At 49.9% G+C, this 17,678-nt stretch overlaps 2 protein-coding genes across 3 annotated transcripts in view; one reads left to right on the forward strand and one right to left on the reverse strand.

Annotated features, from left to right (window-relative positions):
- ITGAL (integrin subunit alpha L) overlaps positions 1–17,678 on the reverse strand; it is a 42,108-nt gene that overhangs the window by 13,354 nt on the left and 11,076 nt on the right. The window contains exons 8-21 of one of the 2 annotated variants that reach the window (XM_042921104.1): positions 17,478–17,616; positions 17,173–17,323; positions 13,023–13,096; positions 12,810–12,942; positions 8,958–9,112; positions 8,499–8,636; positions 7,842–8,039; positions 7,565–7,695; positions 5,895–6,055; positions 5,638–5,789; positions 3,994–4,083; positions 678–734; positions 511–584; positions 29–170 (exon numbers count right to left, since the gene is read on the reverse strand). In XM_042921104.1, the coding sequence (XP_042777038.1) occupies positions 29–170; positions 511–584; positions 678–734; positions 3,994–4,083; positions 5,638–5,789; positions 5,895–6,055; positions 7,565–7,695; positions 7,842–8,039; positions 8,499–8,636; positions 8,958–9,112; positions 12,810–12,942; positions 13,023–13,096; positions 17,173–17,323; positions 17,478–17,616 (1,795 nt within the window). The remainder of the gene's footprint in view (positions 1–28; positions 171–510; positions 585–677; positions 735–3,993; positions 4,084–5,637; positions 5,790–5,894; positions 6,056–7,564; positions 7,696–7,841; positions 8,040–8,498; positions 8,637–8,957; positions 9,113–12,809; positions 12,943–13,022; positions 13,097–17,172; positions 17,324–17,477; positions 17,617–17,678) is intronic. The other variant, XM_042921105.1, reaches the window with a different exon arrangement.
- Positions 14,094–16,113, forward strand: LOC122209355 (40S ribosomal protein S27-like). The gene has a single exon (XM_042921106.1). The coding sequence runs from the start codon at positions 15,071–15,073 to the stop codon at positions 15,323–15,325; it is 255 nt and encodes an 84-aa protein (XP_042777040.1). The 5' UTR covers positions 14,094–15,070; the 3' UTR covers positions 15,326–16,113.

The following is a 17,678-nucleotide window of genomic DNA, read 5'->3' on the forward strand; positions in this document are numbered from 1 at the left end:
AGCTGCAGGGACCAGTGTGGGCGCTCACCTCGAGTATCTCTACTTTGCGGAAGGAGAGTCCCTGGGGGAAGCTCAGGTTGAGCTGGACCCAGTAGGCATCTTCTCTCAAGTTACTCAGCATCAACTCTACGGAGAGGCTGGCAGAGGGCGTCAGACGTAGGACTCTGGATCTGGGGGGCAAGACCAGAGAAAAGTTACAGGGGCCAAGGTGAAGGAAGCAGGGTCACAGGCAGGGGTTTTCAGAACGCAGGGATCTTCTAGGCTAGAAAAAACGAATACACAAAAACCAGCTCTTGTGCACAGGCTTTAAGTGGTGTGACCTTGTCTAATCCTGCCAGGAGTGCACAAGGCACGTGAATTTCTCAGAGAGGGGGCTAAGCCCCAGAGGACAGATCTAGTGAGTACAGATGGGGGTCTTCTGACTCAGAGCCCCCTCTCCTTTCTGAGACACGAGCTGCCTCAGGAAAACACCAGGTGGAACAGGAGGGTCCGGGGGGTTGGAAGCCTCACCTTGCAGGGGAGAAGGACAGCTTCAGGTTCGCCTCACACTCCTTGTCCTCCCCACAGTTCTTCTCAAAAGGGATCTGAAAGGCCAAGAAGAAACACTAGGAGGCTCAGGCCCCAGACCCAGTGGGGAGGGACCCCGGCCTCTCCGGCTGCCCCTTGTCCCTGCTTACCTCCTTGGTCTCTGCATGCGGTAAGGGTCTCAGGATGGGCTGAATGTCTCGGCCCTGCTGAGCATGAGTGGTGGGAGGGCCGGGAGACAAGGCAGGTTAGTTGAGGCAGCAGAACTCTTGGAGGAGGGCTGGAAGCAGGGCTCAGGGCTTGGGGCTCAGCTGGGTTGGCTTGGCTGGCCCCTCTTAGGAGCCAACGCCTGCCCCAGGGGGACCTCACCCTTCTGACTCGGCTCAAGGCCACCCTGTGCAGCCCTCGGGCAGCAGCTCCTCGAGGAAAGCCGAGGCTCAGGGTGTCCGTTCTCCTGAACAGATCTTGGCCTTGACACAGCAGCTCCAAAGCTCCTCCCAGCCCATCTCCTTCCCTGGGCTCGCCTGCCTATGACTAGCTCTTACTGTGCTTCTCCTCTGCGAACCCCATCTCCCTGCTAAAAAGTTCCATCTCTTCTCAGATCAAGGCCAGTTTTCCCCAACATTTCCAGGGCTTCTGCTCTGGGCCAGGCCCTGTTATGGGCACCGGGTATACACCAGAGGACAAAACAGACACACTGCACTGCTGTGCCCCCAGTCTGGTGGGAGAAATGACGTGGCATCTTCAAGTGTTTGATGGGACAGATACAGGTATATTCAGAGCATGTAGAAGCGAATCCTACCCCCGACATGGGGATCGGGGAAGCTTCCTGAAGAAACAGATCTCAACTGAAATCTAAAGGATGGGCAGGAGAGAGCCAGACGAAGAGAATGGAGAGGGGCAAGAACGGACGGCCCCACACAAAGGCACAAGGCGGGAGGTTGAGCCTGTGCACGTGACAAGAAGATGCTCGGACGAGCCGCTGTGCTGTGTGTCGGGGGCAGGAGATGGAAGCAGGGTCTAGGTTCCCCTGGGCCTTGCAAGCCACGATCGAAAGTTGGGACTTTATCCTGAGGGTAATGGGGTCATAGAAGTGTTTATGAGTTATAAGCTGAATGCTTTAGAAAGACTCCAGCCTCCACTTGCAGGCCACCCGCCAAATAACCACCAGACTCCTGAGTCCCGGCAGCCTCTGCTGACTGCTCCCACCCACGCTCAACACAGATTCCTGCTACCCACTAGACTGCAGCCAGTCCCCAAATGGGCATTCTGGGTCTCTGTCTTGCTCAGTTGTCCTTCTACCAGAAGCTAAGCCCACCTCCGCATTTCCCTTGAACGTACCACTGTACCTTTCCTTATGCTGTTCCCTTTGCCTCTCCTCAATCCACCTACCCAAAAGGCTACTCATTCTGAAAGATCCAGAAACAATGACGCTCCCCCCAGGAAGCCTTACTTGTCAACTCTGGGCTCAGGTCTCTTTTTTACCCTGAGTTCCTACTCTACACAGCTTGGCTTAAAAAAAAAAAAAATTGGGGCGACTGGGTGGTGCAGTTGGTTAAGCGTCAGGCTCTTGATCTCGGCTCGGGTCATGATCTCATAGTTCCTGAGTTCAAGCCCCGCATCAACTCTGGGCTGATGGTGTGAAATCTGCTCGGCATTCTGTCTCTCCTTCTCTCTGCTTGTGCTCGAGTTCTCTCGCTTGCTCTCTCAAAATAAATAACTTAAAAAAAATTAGTGTCAACGGCAGAGACTGCTGGCTGTCTCCAGACATCCTTCCTCACTATCTGCCCTTCAAATAGAGCCTCCACTTTTTATCTGGTCCTATGGCCACCTGGACAGGAGACTCTGTTTCTCCGTCTCCCTTGCAGTTAGGTGTGGCCATATGACCAATTTCTGACCAATGAGATGTAAATGAAAGCATCATGTGGATTTCCAGGAACTAGTCTTTTTTTGTTTATTTATTTTTGAGAAAGAGAGAGAGAGAGAGAGAGAGAGAGAGAGAGCATGAGTGGGGGAGGAACAGAGAGAGAGAGGGAGACAAAGAATCTGAAATAGGCTCCAGGCTCCGAGCTGTCCGCACAGAGCCTGATGTGGGGCTCGAACCCACGAACCACGAGGTTATGACCTGAGTTGAAGTCAGACACTTAACCGACTGAGCCACCCAGGCGCCCCTCAGGAAGTAGACTTAAAGGGAAGGGGTGTGCTCTTCTACCCTTTCTAGTGAGCCGTGCTCCCAACACCCACAAGCTCAGGCATCTTTACTGCCTGTGCTCACACTACGCCATCTTGCTGAATGCCCACCCCCCTTCTCTAGCTGGGGACGTTAAGGATCCCGTCTTGTGGGAAGACTTTCCTTATCCCCCAAACACGTGGCGTGAGATTGTACCGCCACCCTGTATCTAACTTTACCACAGCCTTATCACAGCATGTTGTAACTGTCTGTTGACTCGTCTGGCCTCCAGAGCAGATTGCGAACCCCTTCCGGGGAGGGACCATGTTTTGTCTACTCCAGTGGAGCTAGTGCCCCGAATAGGGCTTAGCACAGGCAGGTGCTCAAGCAACTTCCCTTAAGTGCATGATGAGCGTCTGGTGGGCGGGGGCTTTAATTTTGGTGAGCACGTCACCGTCCTCATCAGATCTCAGGAGAGTGAGCGCGCGTGGGGGAGCGCTCGGTGCATGCTGCCAAAAGCCACGAGAAAGAGTGCACTTAGCAGCCACCGCGCTCCAGCTCTGAAGAGGCCTCATAAGGTCGGGACTTCTTTTACAGATGGGGACACAGTCCCAGAGAGGGATGGAACCTGCTCGTATATGCTCACGCCAGGAAAAACCAACCCACATCCTCAGGCTGGGGGGCCCAGGCTCTTTCCACCAGACCCTGCTGCCTTCAGACAGAAGCTAAACCACTGAGCGTCAAGGATTTAAGGAGATGGGATCTGGCTTTGGCCCCGGGTAGGGAGTATGCGGTCCGGCAGATGAGGGTAGATACTGTTTTCCTCTTCTTTGACACCATGACGACACCCCAATTTGGCTTTGAGGGAACTACCTGCTCTCAACTGGATATGCTCGGTGGGAAGGCGGATCAGGGCGCCCTGTCTTCCCACGAGTAAGGCCAGGCAGGGTGCCGTGTCCCCCCTCGAGTGTACACTTTGAGCAGCGCTAGGGGCCTGGTGAGGTGTAAAGCTGACGCTTGGCAGGGACCTGGAGCAGATTCACCGAAGGGGCCGTGCCCTGAAGAGTCCATCCATTATCCCTTCCCCTCAAGAGCCCCTGGCGCCTCCACCCTGGCTCCCTTTCTTCCCAGTCTTGAATGGCCAAATACAAGCTCCCATAGGTTCCCTTCCTGCTGAAGTCAGCTGTATTTGGTTTCTATTACTCAAAACCAAAGACTCCTCTATGATACAGTCTTGCTAAACTGAAATTCTCCTCTCCCCAGTTTCCTATCAATTCCCCTAGGTGATCTCTTCTTACCAGCCATTGGTCCCTTGGTGTCCCTTCTTCTTCCCGGAGAGAGAAATTTAGGGAGACGTTGATGGGAGAGATGAGGTCTTGAATGCACACCTGAGGGTGATGAGAATACCACCTGTGTTGTGAGTTTAACCTTCCAGTTAAATGCTCACCTTGCCCATACTTTACAAATGATGAGATTCTAGTATCTGGTGTTTATAATGTCTGGGGTCACTTCTCAGCACGAGTGTCACTCTCAGCCCCAATTCCCATGGCAGACATCACTAATCAACCACCCCACTTTCCCCACTGAGTCCTGACCAAAGCCCCTGAATCTCTGCCAGGCCGCTCTAGGCAGCCATTATCGAAGTTTGCACAAGAAAAGAATATTCTAGAATAACTAGAATATCCTAGTTCCTCAAGAACAGAGCTGGGGATTGGCCTTTTATGTTATTACTGGTCCCTCACAGTGGCACTTTGTAGGCACTCAAATCATCTTCACCTGAATTCCTACCAACCCGAAGATGTAGGCATTATTATTCCCACATTAGAGATGAGGAGAATGAGTTCAAAAGAGATGACCCAAGTTTCCTAAGGACTAGCACTAGGAAGTGAGCCCAAGTCCGTCCAATTCCCAAGCCTAAGGTCTTCCCATCATAACATACTGCTTCTTCTTTGGAAGATTTGTGTTGAAAATTTCCAAATCTTTGGGTGGGTGGGGGTGCAAGGAAGCAGAAGAGAACTGAGTGGAGCTATGAACGAGCTGAGAAAGTGAGCTCAGAATTGTTGACACTGGGCGATGGGTATTTGGGGGTTCATTAAGCTATTTTTTTCCTGCTTTTATAGATTTGAAACTTCCCACAACAAAAAATTGAAAACATGGGGCGCCTGGGTGGCTCAGTCGGTTAGGCGGCCGACTTTGGCTCAGGTCATGATCTCGCGGTCTGTGAGTTCGGGCCCCGCGTCAGGCTCTGTGCTGACCACTCAGAGCCTGGAACCTGTTTCAGATTCTGTGTCTCCATCTCTCTCTGACCCTCCCCCCCATTCATGCTCTGTCTCTCTCTGTCTCAAAAATAAATAAACGTTAAAAAAAATTGAAAACAAATTTCAAAATCTTATACACCAATCCCACACTCAGTCTCTTATGAAATATTTAAAAGACTGGAAGAATTTACCACCATCCCTACTTCACACAGGACTGTTAGAAGCAAACAGAATTTGGGTATTATGGCAGTTGTTCAAATGATATTAAAAAAAAAACCTTTTTCTGTGATAAAACCTTTTTCTGTGATTTATTTAGCAATGACCATGTACCTGGGAAATAAGGATGCACACGTGACTGAATATTCTGCAGCTATTAAAACAATCATGAAAAGCCGGGGAGCAGCATTGATATATGATGGGTGGAAAAAGGGGAAAAAATGGGAAGTATTTTACAATGGTAATTATGTTGAAAACACCAATGTACATAGATTAAGGACTAGAGAAAATATGCGACGGTATTATCACCACTATTACACTGTAGAGGAAATGATAGTATAGAGAGATCCAAGAGACCTGTGACCCCATGGGACGTGACCGAGCTGTGCCTTGCACCCAGTGTCTCCTGTCACTGCAGTCAGTTCTGCCGCCCCCTCACTTCCCACAGCAGCTCTATGGCTCCCTTACCGGGAAGTGGAACCAGAACTTGATGCAGGACTCGTCTTGGGTGACCTCTGTGTTCCTGCTGAGTTCACGTCTACCTCCTGGGAACAGCCCCCGGCTTCTGGTCCGATGGCCATCCAGCTGCAGAGTGTAAGTGAGGGCGGCAACCAGGTGCCCTGGGCAGGGTGAAAAGGCAGGAGTTGGATGGTGGCAGATCCTGGGGCCATAAGCCTGCATCTGGGGTGGGCAGCTGCTCTGGGGAGCAGGAGAATGGCACTGACCTTGAAATTGGGGGGTAATAGGCTTAACCTGGAAACAGACTGTGATGTTAACTCCTTCTTTCTTCTTGTTACTGGCTGAATAGGAGCATTCCACTTCATGCACTGGGATCTCAGCCGGGGAGAAGGACATCAGAGTGAGGACATCTACTACAGGCCGGGAGCTGCAGGGCAGACAACCACCAGCTCTCTCACTCTCGGCCTCAACTTCAGTCCCCAGTCAGACCTGGGACTCCAGCCACCAGAGTCCAGAGGACTCTCCTTCGTGAAAGCAGACCTCAACGTCCCTGTCTCCTTGAAATGGTAATAATAATTATAATTCACTAGGGCTTCCCGGTTTCTTCTAGCAACCTTCTGATCCGCTTTCCATACGGAAGGATGAGCTTTCAGAAAGAGAAAACATAGGCAGCTACTTCCACGCTTATAACCCTTCACTGATGCTACATGATATTCAGAATAAAATCCAAACTTGTTCCTATCCATGCCACACTGGCTGCCTCTCCACTCTTATTTCCTCCCACCCTCTCCCTTGGTTGACATTCCCGCCAAGTTAAACGTTTGCCTGCCTTATGGCTTCAGCACATCCTGAGCTTTCTACCTAGAAAGCTCTCATCCCAGATTTCTGCAAGGCTGGATCCTTCTCATCTTTCAAGTCCCAGCTCAAATATCACCTCCTCAGAGAAGCCTTTCTTGGCCACCCGATCTAGAATAAGTCTCCCCTAGTCTTCTGTCTCACAGAACGCTGTTCACTTCCCCCATGGCACTTACCACAATTTGCAATCACCTACTTGTGTGTTTAATCTTGTATTATATATTTCCCCACCTACACAGTCTGTACCCAATGGCTGGTTCAGTATTAAGACACAGCAGGTACTAGGGTGCCTAGGCGGCTCAGTCGGTTGAGTGTCCGACCTCGGCTCAGCTCATGATCTTGTGGTTAGTGGGTTAGGGCCCCACATCGGGCTCATTGCTGTCAGCCTGTCAGCACAGAGCCCACTTTGGATCTCTGTCCCCCTCTCTCTGCCCCTCTCCCGCTTGCGCTCTCCCGGCCCTCCACAGCAGGTGCTCAGTAAATGTCTATTCACTATATGATGTTACATGATGCCTCCAGTAACTCAAGACAGGAAATGTCTTCACCAGTTCAAAGATGAGGAAACTGAGGTCCTGAGAAGCTAAGTGACTGGGGTGCGATCATCCAAGAAGTAAATGGCAGAGCTTCAGCCTGAATCCAGGTGACCAGGTTCTAAAGCCATCACAGGATCTTTAATGTCAGACAGGCCTGGGTTCAAATCCCAGTCTGTCACTGAATTGTAGCTGTTTAAACTGGAGTAAGACAGGGGCGCCTGGGTGGCTCAGTGGGCTAAGCGTCTGACTTCGGCTCAGGTCGTGATCTCACGGTTTGTGAGTTTGAGCCCCACGTCGGGCTCTGTGCCGACAGCTCGGAGCCTGGGTCCTGCTTCGGATTCTGTGTCTCCCTCTCTCTCTGCCCCTCCTAGCTTGTGCTCTGTGTGTCTCTCTCTCAAAAATAAATAAACATTAAAAAAAAATAAATAAACTGGAGTAAGACATGAAGCCTGTATAGGAAGGGTCCCTATGTGACAGGGTTGGGGGAAGACCAAAAGAGTCCTGCTACGTAGTAACTGCTCCAAGGATGATTAGCAGTCCCGTCTTACCTGAGTATGATCACCTGCCCTTCGGCTCCCACAGCCACATCTGTCAAGCCATCTCCTCCAAGGTCTTTCACCCCATGAATGGAGCGTCCAAACCACCGAATTCCTGAGAACACCTGGGCCCCTTCTATCCGCTGAGACCAAGAGAAAAATTCATGCTAAGCTAGGGAGAGGACAGGCTGGAGTGGGAGGAAGAGTCGGGCTGGGGAGTGGGGTCTGGGCTTGGAGGCTTCTGGGTGCCTGGGAAGAGGTTTTGGTTGGCGGGCAGGGCGCCTCTCACCTGGCTTGGCTGGGGGCTCAGCCCACCACGCTGCCCGTTGAAGATGTACACAGCCCCCTGCCCCTCCAGAGGGGCCCCCACAGCCACGTCCGCCAGCTCATCCCCATTGATGTCGGTCAGGGCCGTGATCGCTGCTCCAAATCGCCCAAGAGGGTAGCCAGGATCCCCCTGCAGTTCTGAGACCACTTCGAACCCCAGCTGGGAAGGAGCAAAGTGACAGGCCACTCAGTCACTCTGCAAGCATTCACAGCGTGGGGCACCGTGAACAGGAAGAACGCTGAAGAAAGGTCAGACGCGGTCCCTCAAAGAATCGGTATGGTGCTGGCAGACTCACCCGGGTTCAGGGCCCAGCTCCACCCCTTGCTGTCTGTGTGACCTTGGGGCTTTGGAAAGTGACCCAGCAAGGCTCCCGTTTATGAAAGAAAGCTCAGAGCTACTCAAAAGGTGACTTGGAGGACCCAATGAGGTCTCGTGTAAATAGAAGGTTTGACACTTGCACACAGCCCACCCACCCAAGGATCAGCGATTATCTGTCAGCTGTTCTAAAGATCTGATTCACCATGATCAGACAGAGAAAGCCTTTCAGAATAGCTGGGACCTGGATCGGCCGGGGGATCTGTTTCTCCCACCCCTTCAGGTCAGGGTCCTGGTCCCCACCTGTTTTCTCTGGTAGACAAACACCCTGCCTCCCCTCTGCTCCCCATAGAACAGGGGGGCTCCAATCAGCAGCAACTCTGTCTCCCCATCTTGGTCCATGTCAACGCCACACAGCTCGCCACCGAAATAAGAGCCAATCTGCAGGGAGAGGAAGACATTCGAGGAAGCACCTGCGAGCTGGACACCTGCCTCCCCTCAGCTGGACCATGTCTGTCTTACTCCAATCCCTCAAATGAAGGTTGAAGTCCTGGACTCCCCCACCTAGCACCTGTATGAATTAGGACAAGGTGGGTTCTCTGAGGTTCCGTTTCTTCAACTGGGAAGTAGAGGTGACAAAGCTTACCTCAGAGGGCTTTGTGAGGACCGAACCTAACAGTGCTTGGCATAGGGCCTGCTAGCAGACGGCAGGGAGCATGACCAGTGCCCCACGTGTCCCTGATCCCCTAGGGCCATGCTCACCTGGATCCCGTCTATTTTCTGGACCTGGCTCCAGTGTCCTCTGCCCTTCAGCTCCTGGAACAGCAGCACCCGCCCCACATGCTGGTATCTGGGGGCTCCAACCGCCAGCAGCGATGTGAGCGTTTTGTCGGAGGGCAGCCAGGTCACAGTGTAACCTGTGGGATGGGGGGAGAGAATGAGAGAATGGGAGGGGGCTGGTGCTTGGAATTAGGAACACAATGGCTGCTGCAAAAAGGTAAAACCCAGAGGCAAACAGGGCAGAGACTGGAAAACTGGGTTAGTAGCAAAGCTACATTGAAACAGCCAGAGAACCTTCTCCTGAGAAGAGCAGCCACATGCTTCTCGTGGCACAAATCCCGCCATCCTGGTCGGAGGTTGCATTTGTCAAACTGTGGACAACATGCAAGGAAAGAGCAGCCATGCAGAACAGGGTAACCATGGCGCATCTTCCCGAGGCTCAGCTGACCTGAAGGTTGGTAAGGGAGACTACACATTTGACTTGTTGTTGTTGTTTTTACTTTATTGTTTTGAGACAGAGAGAGAGAGAGAGATCGGGAGCAGAGGAGGGGCAGAGGGAGAGAGAGAGAGAGAGAGAAAGAGAGAGAATCCCGACCAGCGCAGAGCCCGACACAGGGCTCCATCTCATGAACTGTGAGATCATGACCTGCGCCGAGATCAAGAGTCAGAAGCTTAACCAACTGAGCCATCCAGGCACCCCTACACTTCTTAAAAATCAAAAAATACAATGAGATATATTAGCAAGAAGAGTGCAAAATCTGCGCGGACATTAAAAATAGAGCAGGAGACCTGAAAAAAATTTGTTTGAAGTTATCACTCCAGGCTATCTTCCTACTTCATTGCTAGTGTGTGCGGCAAGGTTTTCTCGTTGCTGGAATGTCTGAGGAAATGCTGCAGGAAACCGGACCAGGGATTGGGCTCGAGCCAAGATCCACCTAGTAGGAATGCTCTGATTCAAGAGATGACTGGCTCAATTTCATCTTCTCTGCTTAGAGTAGTTGCAAGTGAGTGAGAAAACAGAGACAACCGAGATGATATGGCACAGACAGGAAGGGCGAAGAGGCTGAACCACTTTCCCATTCATTCGTGAACATTCCTGAAGCACAGGGGTTAGGAACTTGTCCTTTGAAATCAGAGACGAGGTTATTATTCCTTGTGCTGATACTTCCTAGCTGTGTGATCTTCAATCGATTATGCCTCGCCACTGAGGCTCAGTTTTCTCGTCTCCCATCCAAGTACTAACCAGGCCCGACCCTGCTTAGCTTCCGAGATCAGACGAGATCGGGCGCGTTCAGGGTGGTATAGCCATAGACTCAGTTTTCTCATCTAAATAATGGGATAATAGGAACCTCATAAGGTGGTTTTGAGGATTAAAGAAGACCACGGATATAAAATGCTGTGCTATGCTAGTGATATCTAAACTAAGATCTGAAGGATAGTGGCATCACAGGCACCCAAGATTATATTTATTTTTTATTTTTATTTTTTTAGCAGGAGTTGAAAGTTTTCTTTTTTTCTTTTTGAAGTATAGTTGGCACAAAGTTATACATACACAATCATATACCTATATATACATATAAAATATACATATATATACATATATATATGTATATATGCATATATAATCACATCCCTCTGTCCCTCCCTCCCTCTCTCTCCATATATACGTATATATATATATATATATATATATATATATATATATATATACATGCAGTGTGTGTGTGTGTGTGTGTGTGTCTAGTGTGACAGGTGCTTAACTAGAGATTAAACTTCGGGTTATTTCTTCTTCAGTGAGTGAAACCGCCAGCTAGCTTGCAGTATACTGGGGGACACAAAAGCACCCTGAAGGCACTAGGGTAGAAGCTATAGGGTAAGTGTGGTGGTTACCAGCACAGACTTTGGGGCTACACTACCTGGGTTCCACCTACTAGTTTTGTGACCCTGGGCAAGTTATTTAAACTCTCCTGGGCTCAGCTCCTTCATCTATAAAATAAAGGTAATAAAAATACTCGCAGGGTTGTTATAAGAATAAAATGAGACAAACTAAGATAAAATATGTCAATACATCCCATGCACTTAGAACAGTGCCTGGCAGGGGCACCTGTGTGATGCCTGATGCCCCTGATGCAAATGGCTCAGTTGGTTGAGTGTCCAACTTAAAAAAAAATTTTTTTTTACGGTTTATTTATTTTTGAGAGAGAGAGACCAACAGAGTGTGAGCAGGGGAGGGACTGAAAGAGAGGGAGACATAGAATCCAAAGCAGGCTCCAGGCTCTGAGCTGTTAGCACAGGGTCTGACGTGGGGCTCGAACTCATGAACGATGAGATCATGACCTGAGCAGAAGTTGGATGCTTAACCGAGTGAGCCACCCAGGTGCCCCAAGCGCCCAACTCTTGATTTTGGCTCAGATCACGATCCCAGGGTCGGGGGATCGAGCCCTGCATCAGGTGCCGCACTGAGCATGGAACCTGCTTAAGATTCTCTTTCTCTCCCTCTGTCGCTCTCCCCGACTCACATGCTCACTCGCTCGCTCTCTCTCTCTCTAAAATAAAAAAAAGGAAACAACAAGAAAACAGTGCCTGACACATAATACTCAGTAAAGAATATCGAAAGAAAAAAGAAAAAATTGTGGAGAGCAGTCTCCCTCAGAAGGGTAGATGAAAGGGGCACCTGGGTGGCTCAGGCAGTTAAGCGTCTGACTCCAGCTCAGGCCATGATATTATGGTTTGTGGGTTCGAGCCGCGCATCGGACTCTGTGCTGACAACTCAGAGCCTGGAGCCTGCTTCGGATTCTGTGTCTCCCCCTCTCTCTGCCCCTCCAATGCTCATGCTCTGTCTGTCTCTATCTCTCAATAATAAGTAAATGTTAAAAAAAAAAATGTACCCGGGATTTAATTTATGGGTAAGATGCAAAGATGACACAGAGAGGTTCGCTGCCATTGAAAGAAGTTTATTATGCACAGCTCTCCATAGCAGGAGGCATGGGCACGACAGGCCATGCAGGGCCACGTGGCAGAAGCACCAGGGTCAGTGAGGAAGCAGAAGGAGAGAGGAGAAAATGGCCCAGAGCCCTTATTGTGCTTTTGGTAGGAAGGAATGTGAGGTAGCATAGGCCAGCTTGAGCAAGCTTAGGATGGCATGGTTTGAACAATGTTGGCCGGCTCTGGTCTATAGAGCTGGTCCTTGGCTGACTAGAGATTTAGGTCAGGGAGAATATGGGCTTGGTGTGTGAAAGTTATGGTAAAGGAGGTGGTTGGGAATACAGGCTCAGGGCTGGCTGGTTGGCATGTGGAAGGCCTGCTCACAGGTCACTTGTTTACTCTCTGTGGGAACTAGCTAGCCCTGGCAGGGGCAGTCTCTCCAGGATTCATAAGGCTTCAAGATGTCCGAGCATCAGGGTTACCTGGGTAGCTCAGTCAGTTAAGCGTCTGACTTTGGCTCAGGTCATGATCTCACGGTTTCTGAGCTCGAGCCCTGTGTCTGGCTCTGTGCTGACAGCTCAGAGCCTGGAGCCTGCTTTGGATTCTGTGTCTCTCTCTCCCCCTCCCCCTTTTGCACACTCTCACTCTCTCTTGCAAAAATAAATAAACATTAAAAAAAATTTTTTAAAAACCCGCTGTCTAACCATCATAAAATACAGAAAATAAAAACATGATTACTACACAGCAGAGGGGCTACTAGGGGAAAAATTAAGAATGTTACGGCTATATTTAAACTCTGAGTTTCTTCATGCTGGTTGCTTAATTGCTTTCATTATTATTTTGAAAGTTGGTCTCAGTGACTCTGGCCCCTAAGATCAAAAGAACCCAGCAGAAAAGAAAAGTACTTACCTAAATATCCTGCTCTTGCTTCTGGTGTCAGCGGTTCATTCCCAACAAATCTATCATCCTGCAGTTTGGCATCCATGTCTAGAAAGCCTCCAGCCCAATCCTTGGCTCCGACTGCCCCCACGACACCGTGACCCTGCCCAGGGAAGGAGACGAGCGGGCTCAGCCACATTCCCATAACGTCCGCCAGCCCCCTGCTTCAGGCCCGCCACTCACCTGGCTGAGGTCAGCGCTGATCCCACTGGAGGACAGCTCCATGTTGAAGGAGGTCAGGTCCTGTTTGTTCGTGCCTGGGGGACAAGGTAAAGAGCATGGGTGGACCCCCAGGGAGCAGCAGGGACAGTGATACTGGAGAAAGGACTGAGAAAGAAGCACGGGACCGACCTTCGGACACAGAAGGAAGAGCCCACATCACAGTCAGACTGGGCAGTGACTTAGGCAGAGTCTGATGTGAAAGTGCACGAGCCCCAGACTCGGCACGGCCAAGATGGAGCCCTGGAGTTCTGTTCCCGCTCAGGCTTCCCCGCTGCAAGGGCTGGAGCCCCCACCCCTCCTGGCGAACCAGACCGATTCTCCCCTTCCTGTTGTTCCTCCAACGCATCACCAAGTCAAGATGGTTCTACCTTCAATGCGTCTGCCCCCTTCTCTGATGGGTCAGTATTGCCGCCACAAGGGTCCAAGCCACTCTCCTCCCTTGCCTGGCTACTGCAGCAGCTTACTTACTTGGTCTCTGACCTCTTTCTTCTTGTCATGTCTATTTTCCACAGAGCAAGCTGGAGTAATCTTTCTTTGTTTTAATTTTTAACGTTTATTTATTTAGTTATTTTGAGAGAGAGAGAGAGAGAGAGAGAGAGAGAGAACAAGAGGGGGAGGGCCAGGGAGAGAGGGAGAGAGAATCCCAAGCGGGCTCTGCACTGACAGCAAGGAGCCCGATGTGGGGCTTGAACTCACGAACTGTGAGATCATGACCCGAGTGGAAACCAAGAGTTAGACGCTTAACCCACCAAGCCACCCAGGCTCCCCTGGAGTAATCTTTTTTAAAAATGTATATCAGACCACACATTTCCCTTTCTTAAAAAGCTCTTCATTACTTGCCATTGCTCTTTGTTGTTTATTTAAAAAACATATTTTTAAATGTTTATTTATTTTTGAGAGAGAGAGAGAGAGAGAGAGAGAGGAGGGAGAGGGGCAGAGAGACAGAAGGAGAGAGAAAGAATTTCAAGCAGGCTCTGCACGCTCAGTACAGAGCCCAACTCAGGGCTCAAACCCACAAACCATGAGATCATGACGTGAGCTGAAATCAAGAGTTGGATGCTTAACCGACTGAGCCACCCAGGCACCCCTGCCATCACTCTTTAGATTAAAACCCAAGCTACTGATGAGGAAATGGAAGGCCCTTGCCTCTCTCTCCAACCTTCTCTCATTTACCCACCACACTGCTATCACCGTGACCTTTTTCTGTTCCTCCAGCTTGCCTGCCCATCCCCCACCTCCGGGCCCCTGAGCTGATGATAAGGCTCTTTGCCCACATTCCTCACATGGCTGTTTGATTCTCATCTTTCGTGTCTTGGCTCAAATGTCATCTCAGAGTGAATTTCACCTCCATTAAAGAAAACAAAAAGGCATCTAGAAAGGCCTTCCTTGAAAAGCCTATCTATAGTGGCTCCCCCCACTCCCCCATAAACCTTTCTATCCAACTTATTCATTTTCTTTATAACACTTATCATCATCTCTAATTATCCTGTTTGGTTTTTTTTTGTTTGTCCAACCCGAATACGAGCTCCGTGTTGACACTACCCCTGAGTGCCTTGCTCACGGCCCCCGGTACCTGGTTGGTGCAAGCATGAATTAATACAATGAAAATCATCCCACCAGCCTTGCAAGGCTCCTGAGAGCGATGAATTAAATGATACAGATAAACTATCTATTACCTGTAAGCTTTCAAGAAACGCACTGATTACTGTGAAGATTTGTTCATTCACTCTTAATAAATGTTTAGAACAACTATATATTTGGTGCCACGGATACAACGGTCAAAAGGCAGACACAACGCTTGCCATGACAGACCTCACAGTGTGGCGTGGGAGGCAGACACGGAGCGGATGATTCAATACAACGGAAGTCTCGGGGGCCAGGATAGGGAACACACAGCCGTTACCGCGACACCCAACCTAGACTCGAGTTCAGTGAGAGCTTGTCAGAGGCAGTGACATCTGAAATACGATCTGGAGACTTTCTGGCAGTGCTGACCTGCCCAAGAGAACATGCCTCTCGCGAAGGACCTCCTGCCCCCGTCCCCGGAAGAGGAGGAGAGGAAGCCCAAGAAGCAGCGCCTGGCGCAGAGCCCCAACTCCTACTTCACGGGCGTGAAGTGCCCAGGACGCTACAAAATCACGACCATGTTCAGCCACGTGCAGACCGTGGTGCTGTCTGGGGGCTGCTCCACCGTCCTGTGCCAGCCGACAGAAGGACAAGCAAGGCTCACGGAAGGATGCTCCTTCAGATGGAAGCAGTACTAAAAGCCCTGAGTCAACATGAGTGGGGAACTATCCCAACAAACAGCTTTAGGATTAAAAAAAATAATAAAAAAATAAAATAAGATAGAATAGAATAGAATAGAATAAAATAAAATAAAATAAAATAAAATATGATCTGGAGCATGAGGAAAGGCAGGCCAGGATAGGGGATCAGAGCTCGATTTGTACACAGCCTATGAGGTACCAAGCACTTTGCTAAGCAGTGGTTAGGGCCTGAACTGTGTTCTGTAAAAAAAGATATTTTCACGTTCTAACCCCTAGTACTTCAGAATGTGGCCTTGTCTGGAAATAGGGTCTTTGCAGTGTAATTAAACTAAAATGAAGTCAGCGGGGTAGGCCTTGATCCAATATGACTGGTGTCCTTATAAAAAAGGGAAATTTGGACACAGAGAGACAGACACACACAGAGAGAAGATGGCCAGGTGGCAGGAGGGATGCAGCTACAAGCCAAGGGATGCTAGGGACTGTGGGCGAACACTGGAAGTTAGGAGAGGCAAGGAAGCACTCTCTTCTAGAACCATCAGAAAGAGCACGCCCCTGCCGAACACTTCATTTCTGACTTCTGGCCTCCAGAACTGCAAGACGGTAAATTTCTGTTGCTTTAAACCACTCAGTTTTTGGTACTCTGTTACAGCAGCCCTAGGAAACTAAAACAACAGTTAAACCTTCCAGTGCTGTGAGATTGGTATTATCCCCATTCAGCAGAGAAAGAGCCTCAGGGAGAGAAACTGACCTGGCTGAGGTCACACAGCATAGGCAGAACGGATTCTTTTTTTTTTTTTTTAAGTTTATTTATTTATTTTGAGAGAGAGAGAGAAAGAGTAGGGAGGGGCAGAGAGAGAGAGAGAGAGAGAGAGGAAGAGAGAGAATCCGAAGCAGGCTCCACACTGTTAGCCTGGAGCCTGATGAGGGGCTCAAACTCATGATCGTGACCTGAGTCAAAATCCAGAGTCAGACACTTAACTAACTGAGCCACCCAGGCCCCCCGACAGAGTGGATTCTTGAGTGGTCTACCCAATCCCGTTATATATACATAGCTTCGGGGAGCCTGGGTGGCTCAGTCGGCTGAGCGTCTGACTTCGGCTCAGGTCATGATCTCACGGTTCGTGGGTTCAAGCCTCGCGTCAGGCTCTGGGCTGACGCCTTACTCAGAGCCTGGAGGCTGCTTCAGATTCTGTGTCTCCTTCTCTCTCTGCCCCTCCCCTGCTCGTGCTCTGTCTCACTCTGTCTCTCAAAAATAAATAAATATTTTAAAAATCGTATATACCATTGCTTCTTCAACTGAACTGAACACCGAGCCTGTGTCCTAGCAAATGGGCCTTCCCAGAAAGAATCATGTACCTTTCAGCAGACTAGGATTCCTGGGGAATTACCCTTCCAAGGCAAGTGTTCTATCCAGAGGCTACAGTCATAACCTTTTATTCTGGGCCAAGAGGGCCCATGGGCTCCCTGCGCTCAGCCGCTGTCCACTTGCCTGTCTTAAGTAATTTGAAGATAAGTAAAAATGAGGGAGCTGGCAGAGGAGGGGGCGGAATTATAGTCTTTCCAGAGCCCTCGGTTGACACCAGCAAAATAGGGGTCAATTCTCGCTCCACCCCAGACCAAGCTGAGCTTTCCAAAGAAGATGGAATTTCAGAGGGAAACAGAGGCTGGTCCTTAAAGCATCCTCTCCTAAACTTCCTCCTGAGGTCCTATTCCAGGAGAGCTCTTGACACAGCGTTAGATACTCCATAAGCGCTCATTATTATTACTGTGTCTCTAGTCTGATGTCCCAGAAGTGTTTCTGTAAACAACTTCCCAGACTCTCTCTCCCCGGGTCTGCCACTCACCCTCAATGGCATAGATCTTCTTTTGCAGCTCAGTGAACAGATCTTTAAGCTTCTCGAACGTGGCCAGAATCTTTACAAACTCCTTTGCAGGTTTTGAGGCAAACTTGTGGAGCGTTTCCTGACTTTCCTTGGTTTCAAAATGCTTTCCGATCTGTGAGGGAGTAAAGAGTGGAGAGCTGGCATTCCCAGAATCACAGACCAATTTTCTAATATTTTCACAAAGCCCTGGCCCCAAGGAGAAAGGGGAGTGGGGGTTCAGGAACAGGAGAGGAAAGAGGGGACAAGCCAGGGGCCAGGGTCCGTACCCCAATGATGTAGCGGATGATGTCTTTGGTGGCTGAGTCAATGTTCTGATCTGAGTCAGTGGCTTCCCCGTCAGTGATGATGATAAGCACTTTGGTGGCATCTGGCCGGGCCCCCCGGTCTTGCTGGAACACATTTTTCCTGTGTCCAGGAAGGCGGGCGATGTGAAAGACTCCTCCAGATCATGGTCTCCCTGACTCATC

The sequence above is a fragment of the Panthera leo genome, chromosome E3 (assembly GCF_018350215.1).
Source record: "Panthera leo isolate Ple1 chromosome E3, P.leo_Ple1_pat1.1, whole genome shotgun sequence".
Classification (NCBI taxonomy): Eukaryota; Metazoa; Chordata; class Mammalia; order Carnivora; family Felidae; genus Panthera; species Panthera leo.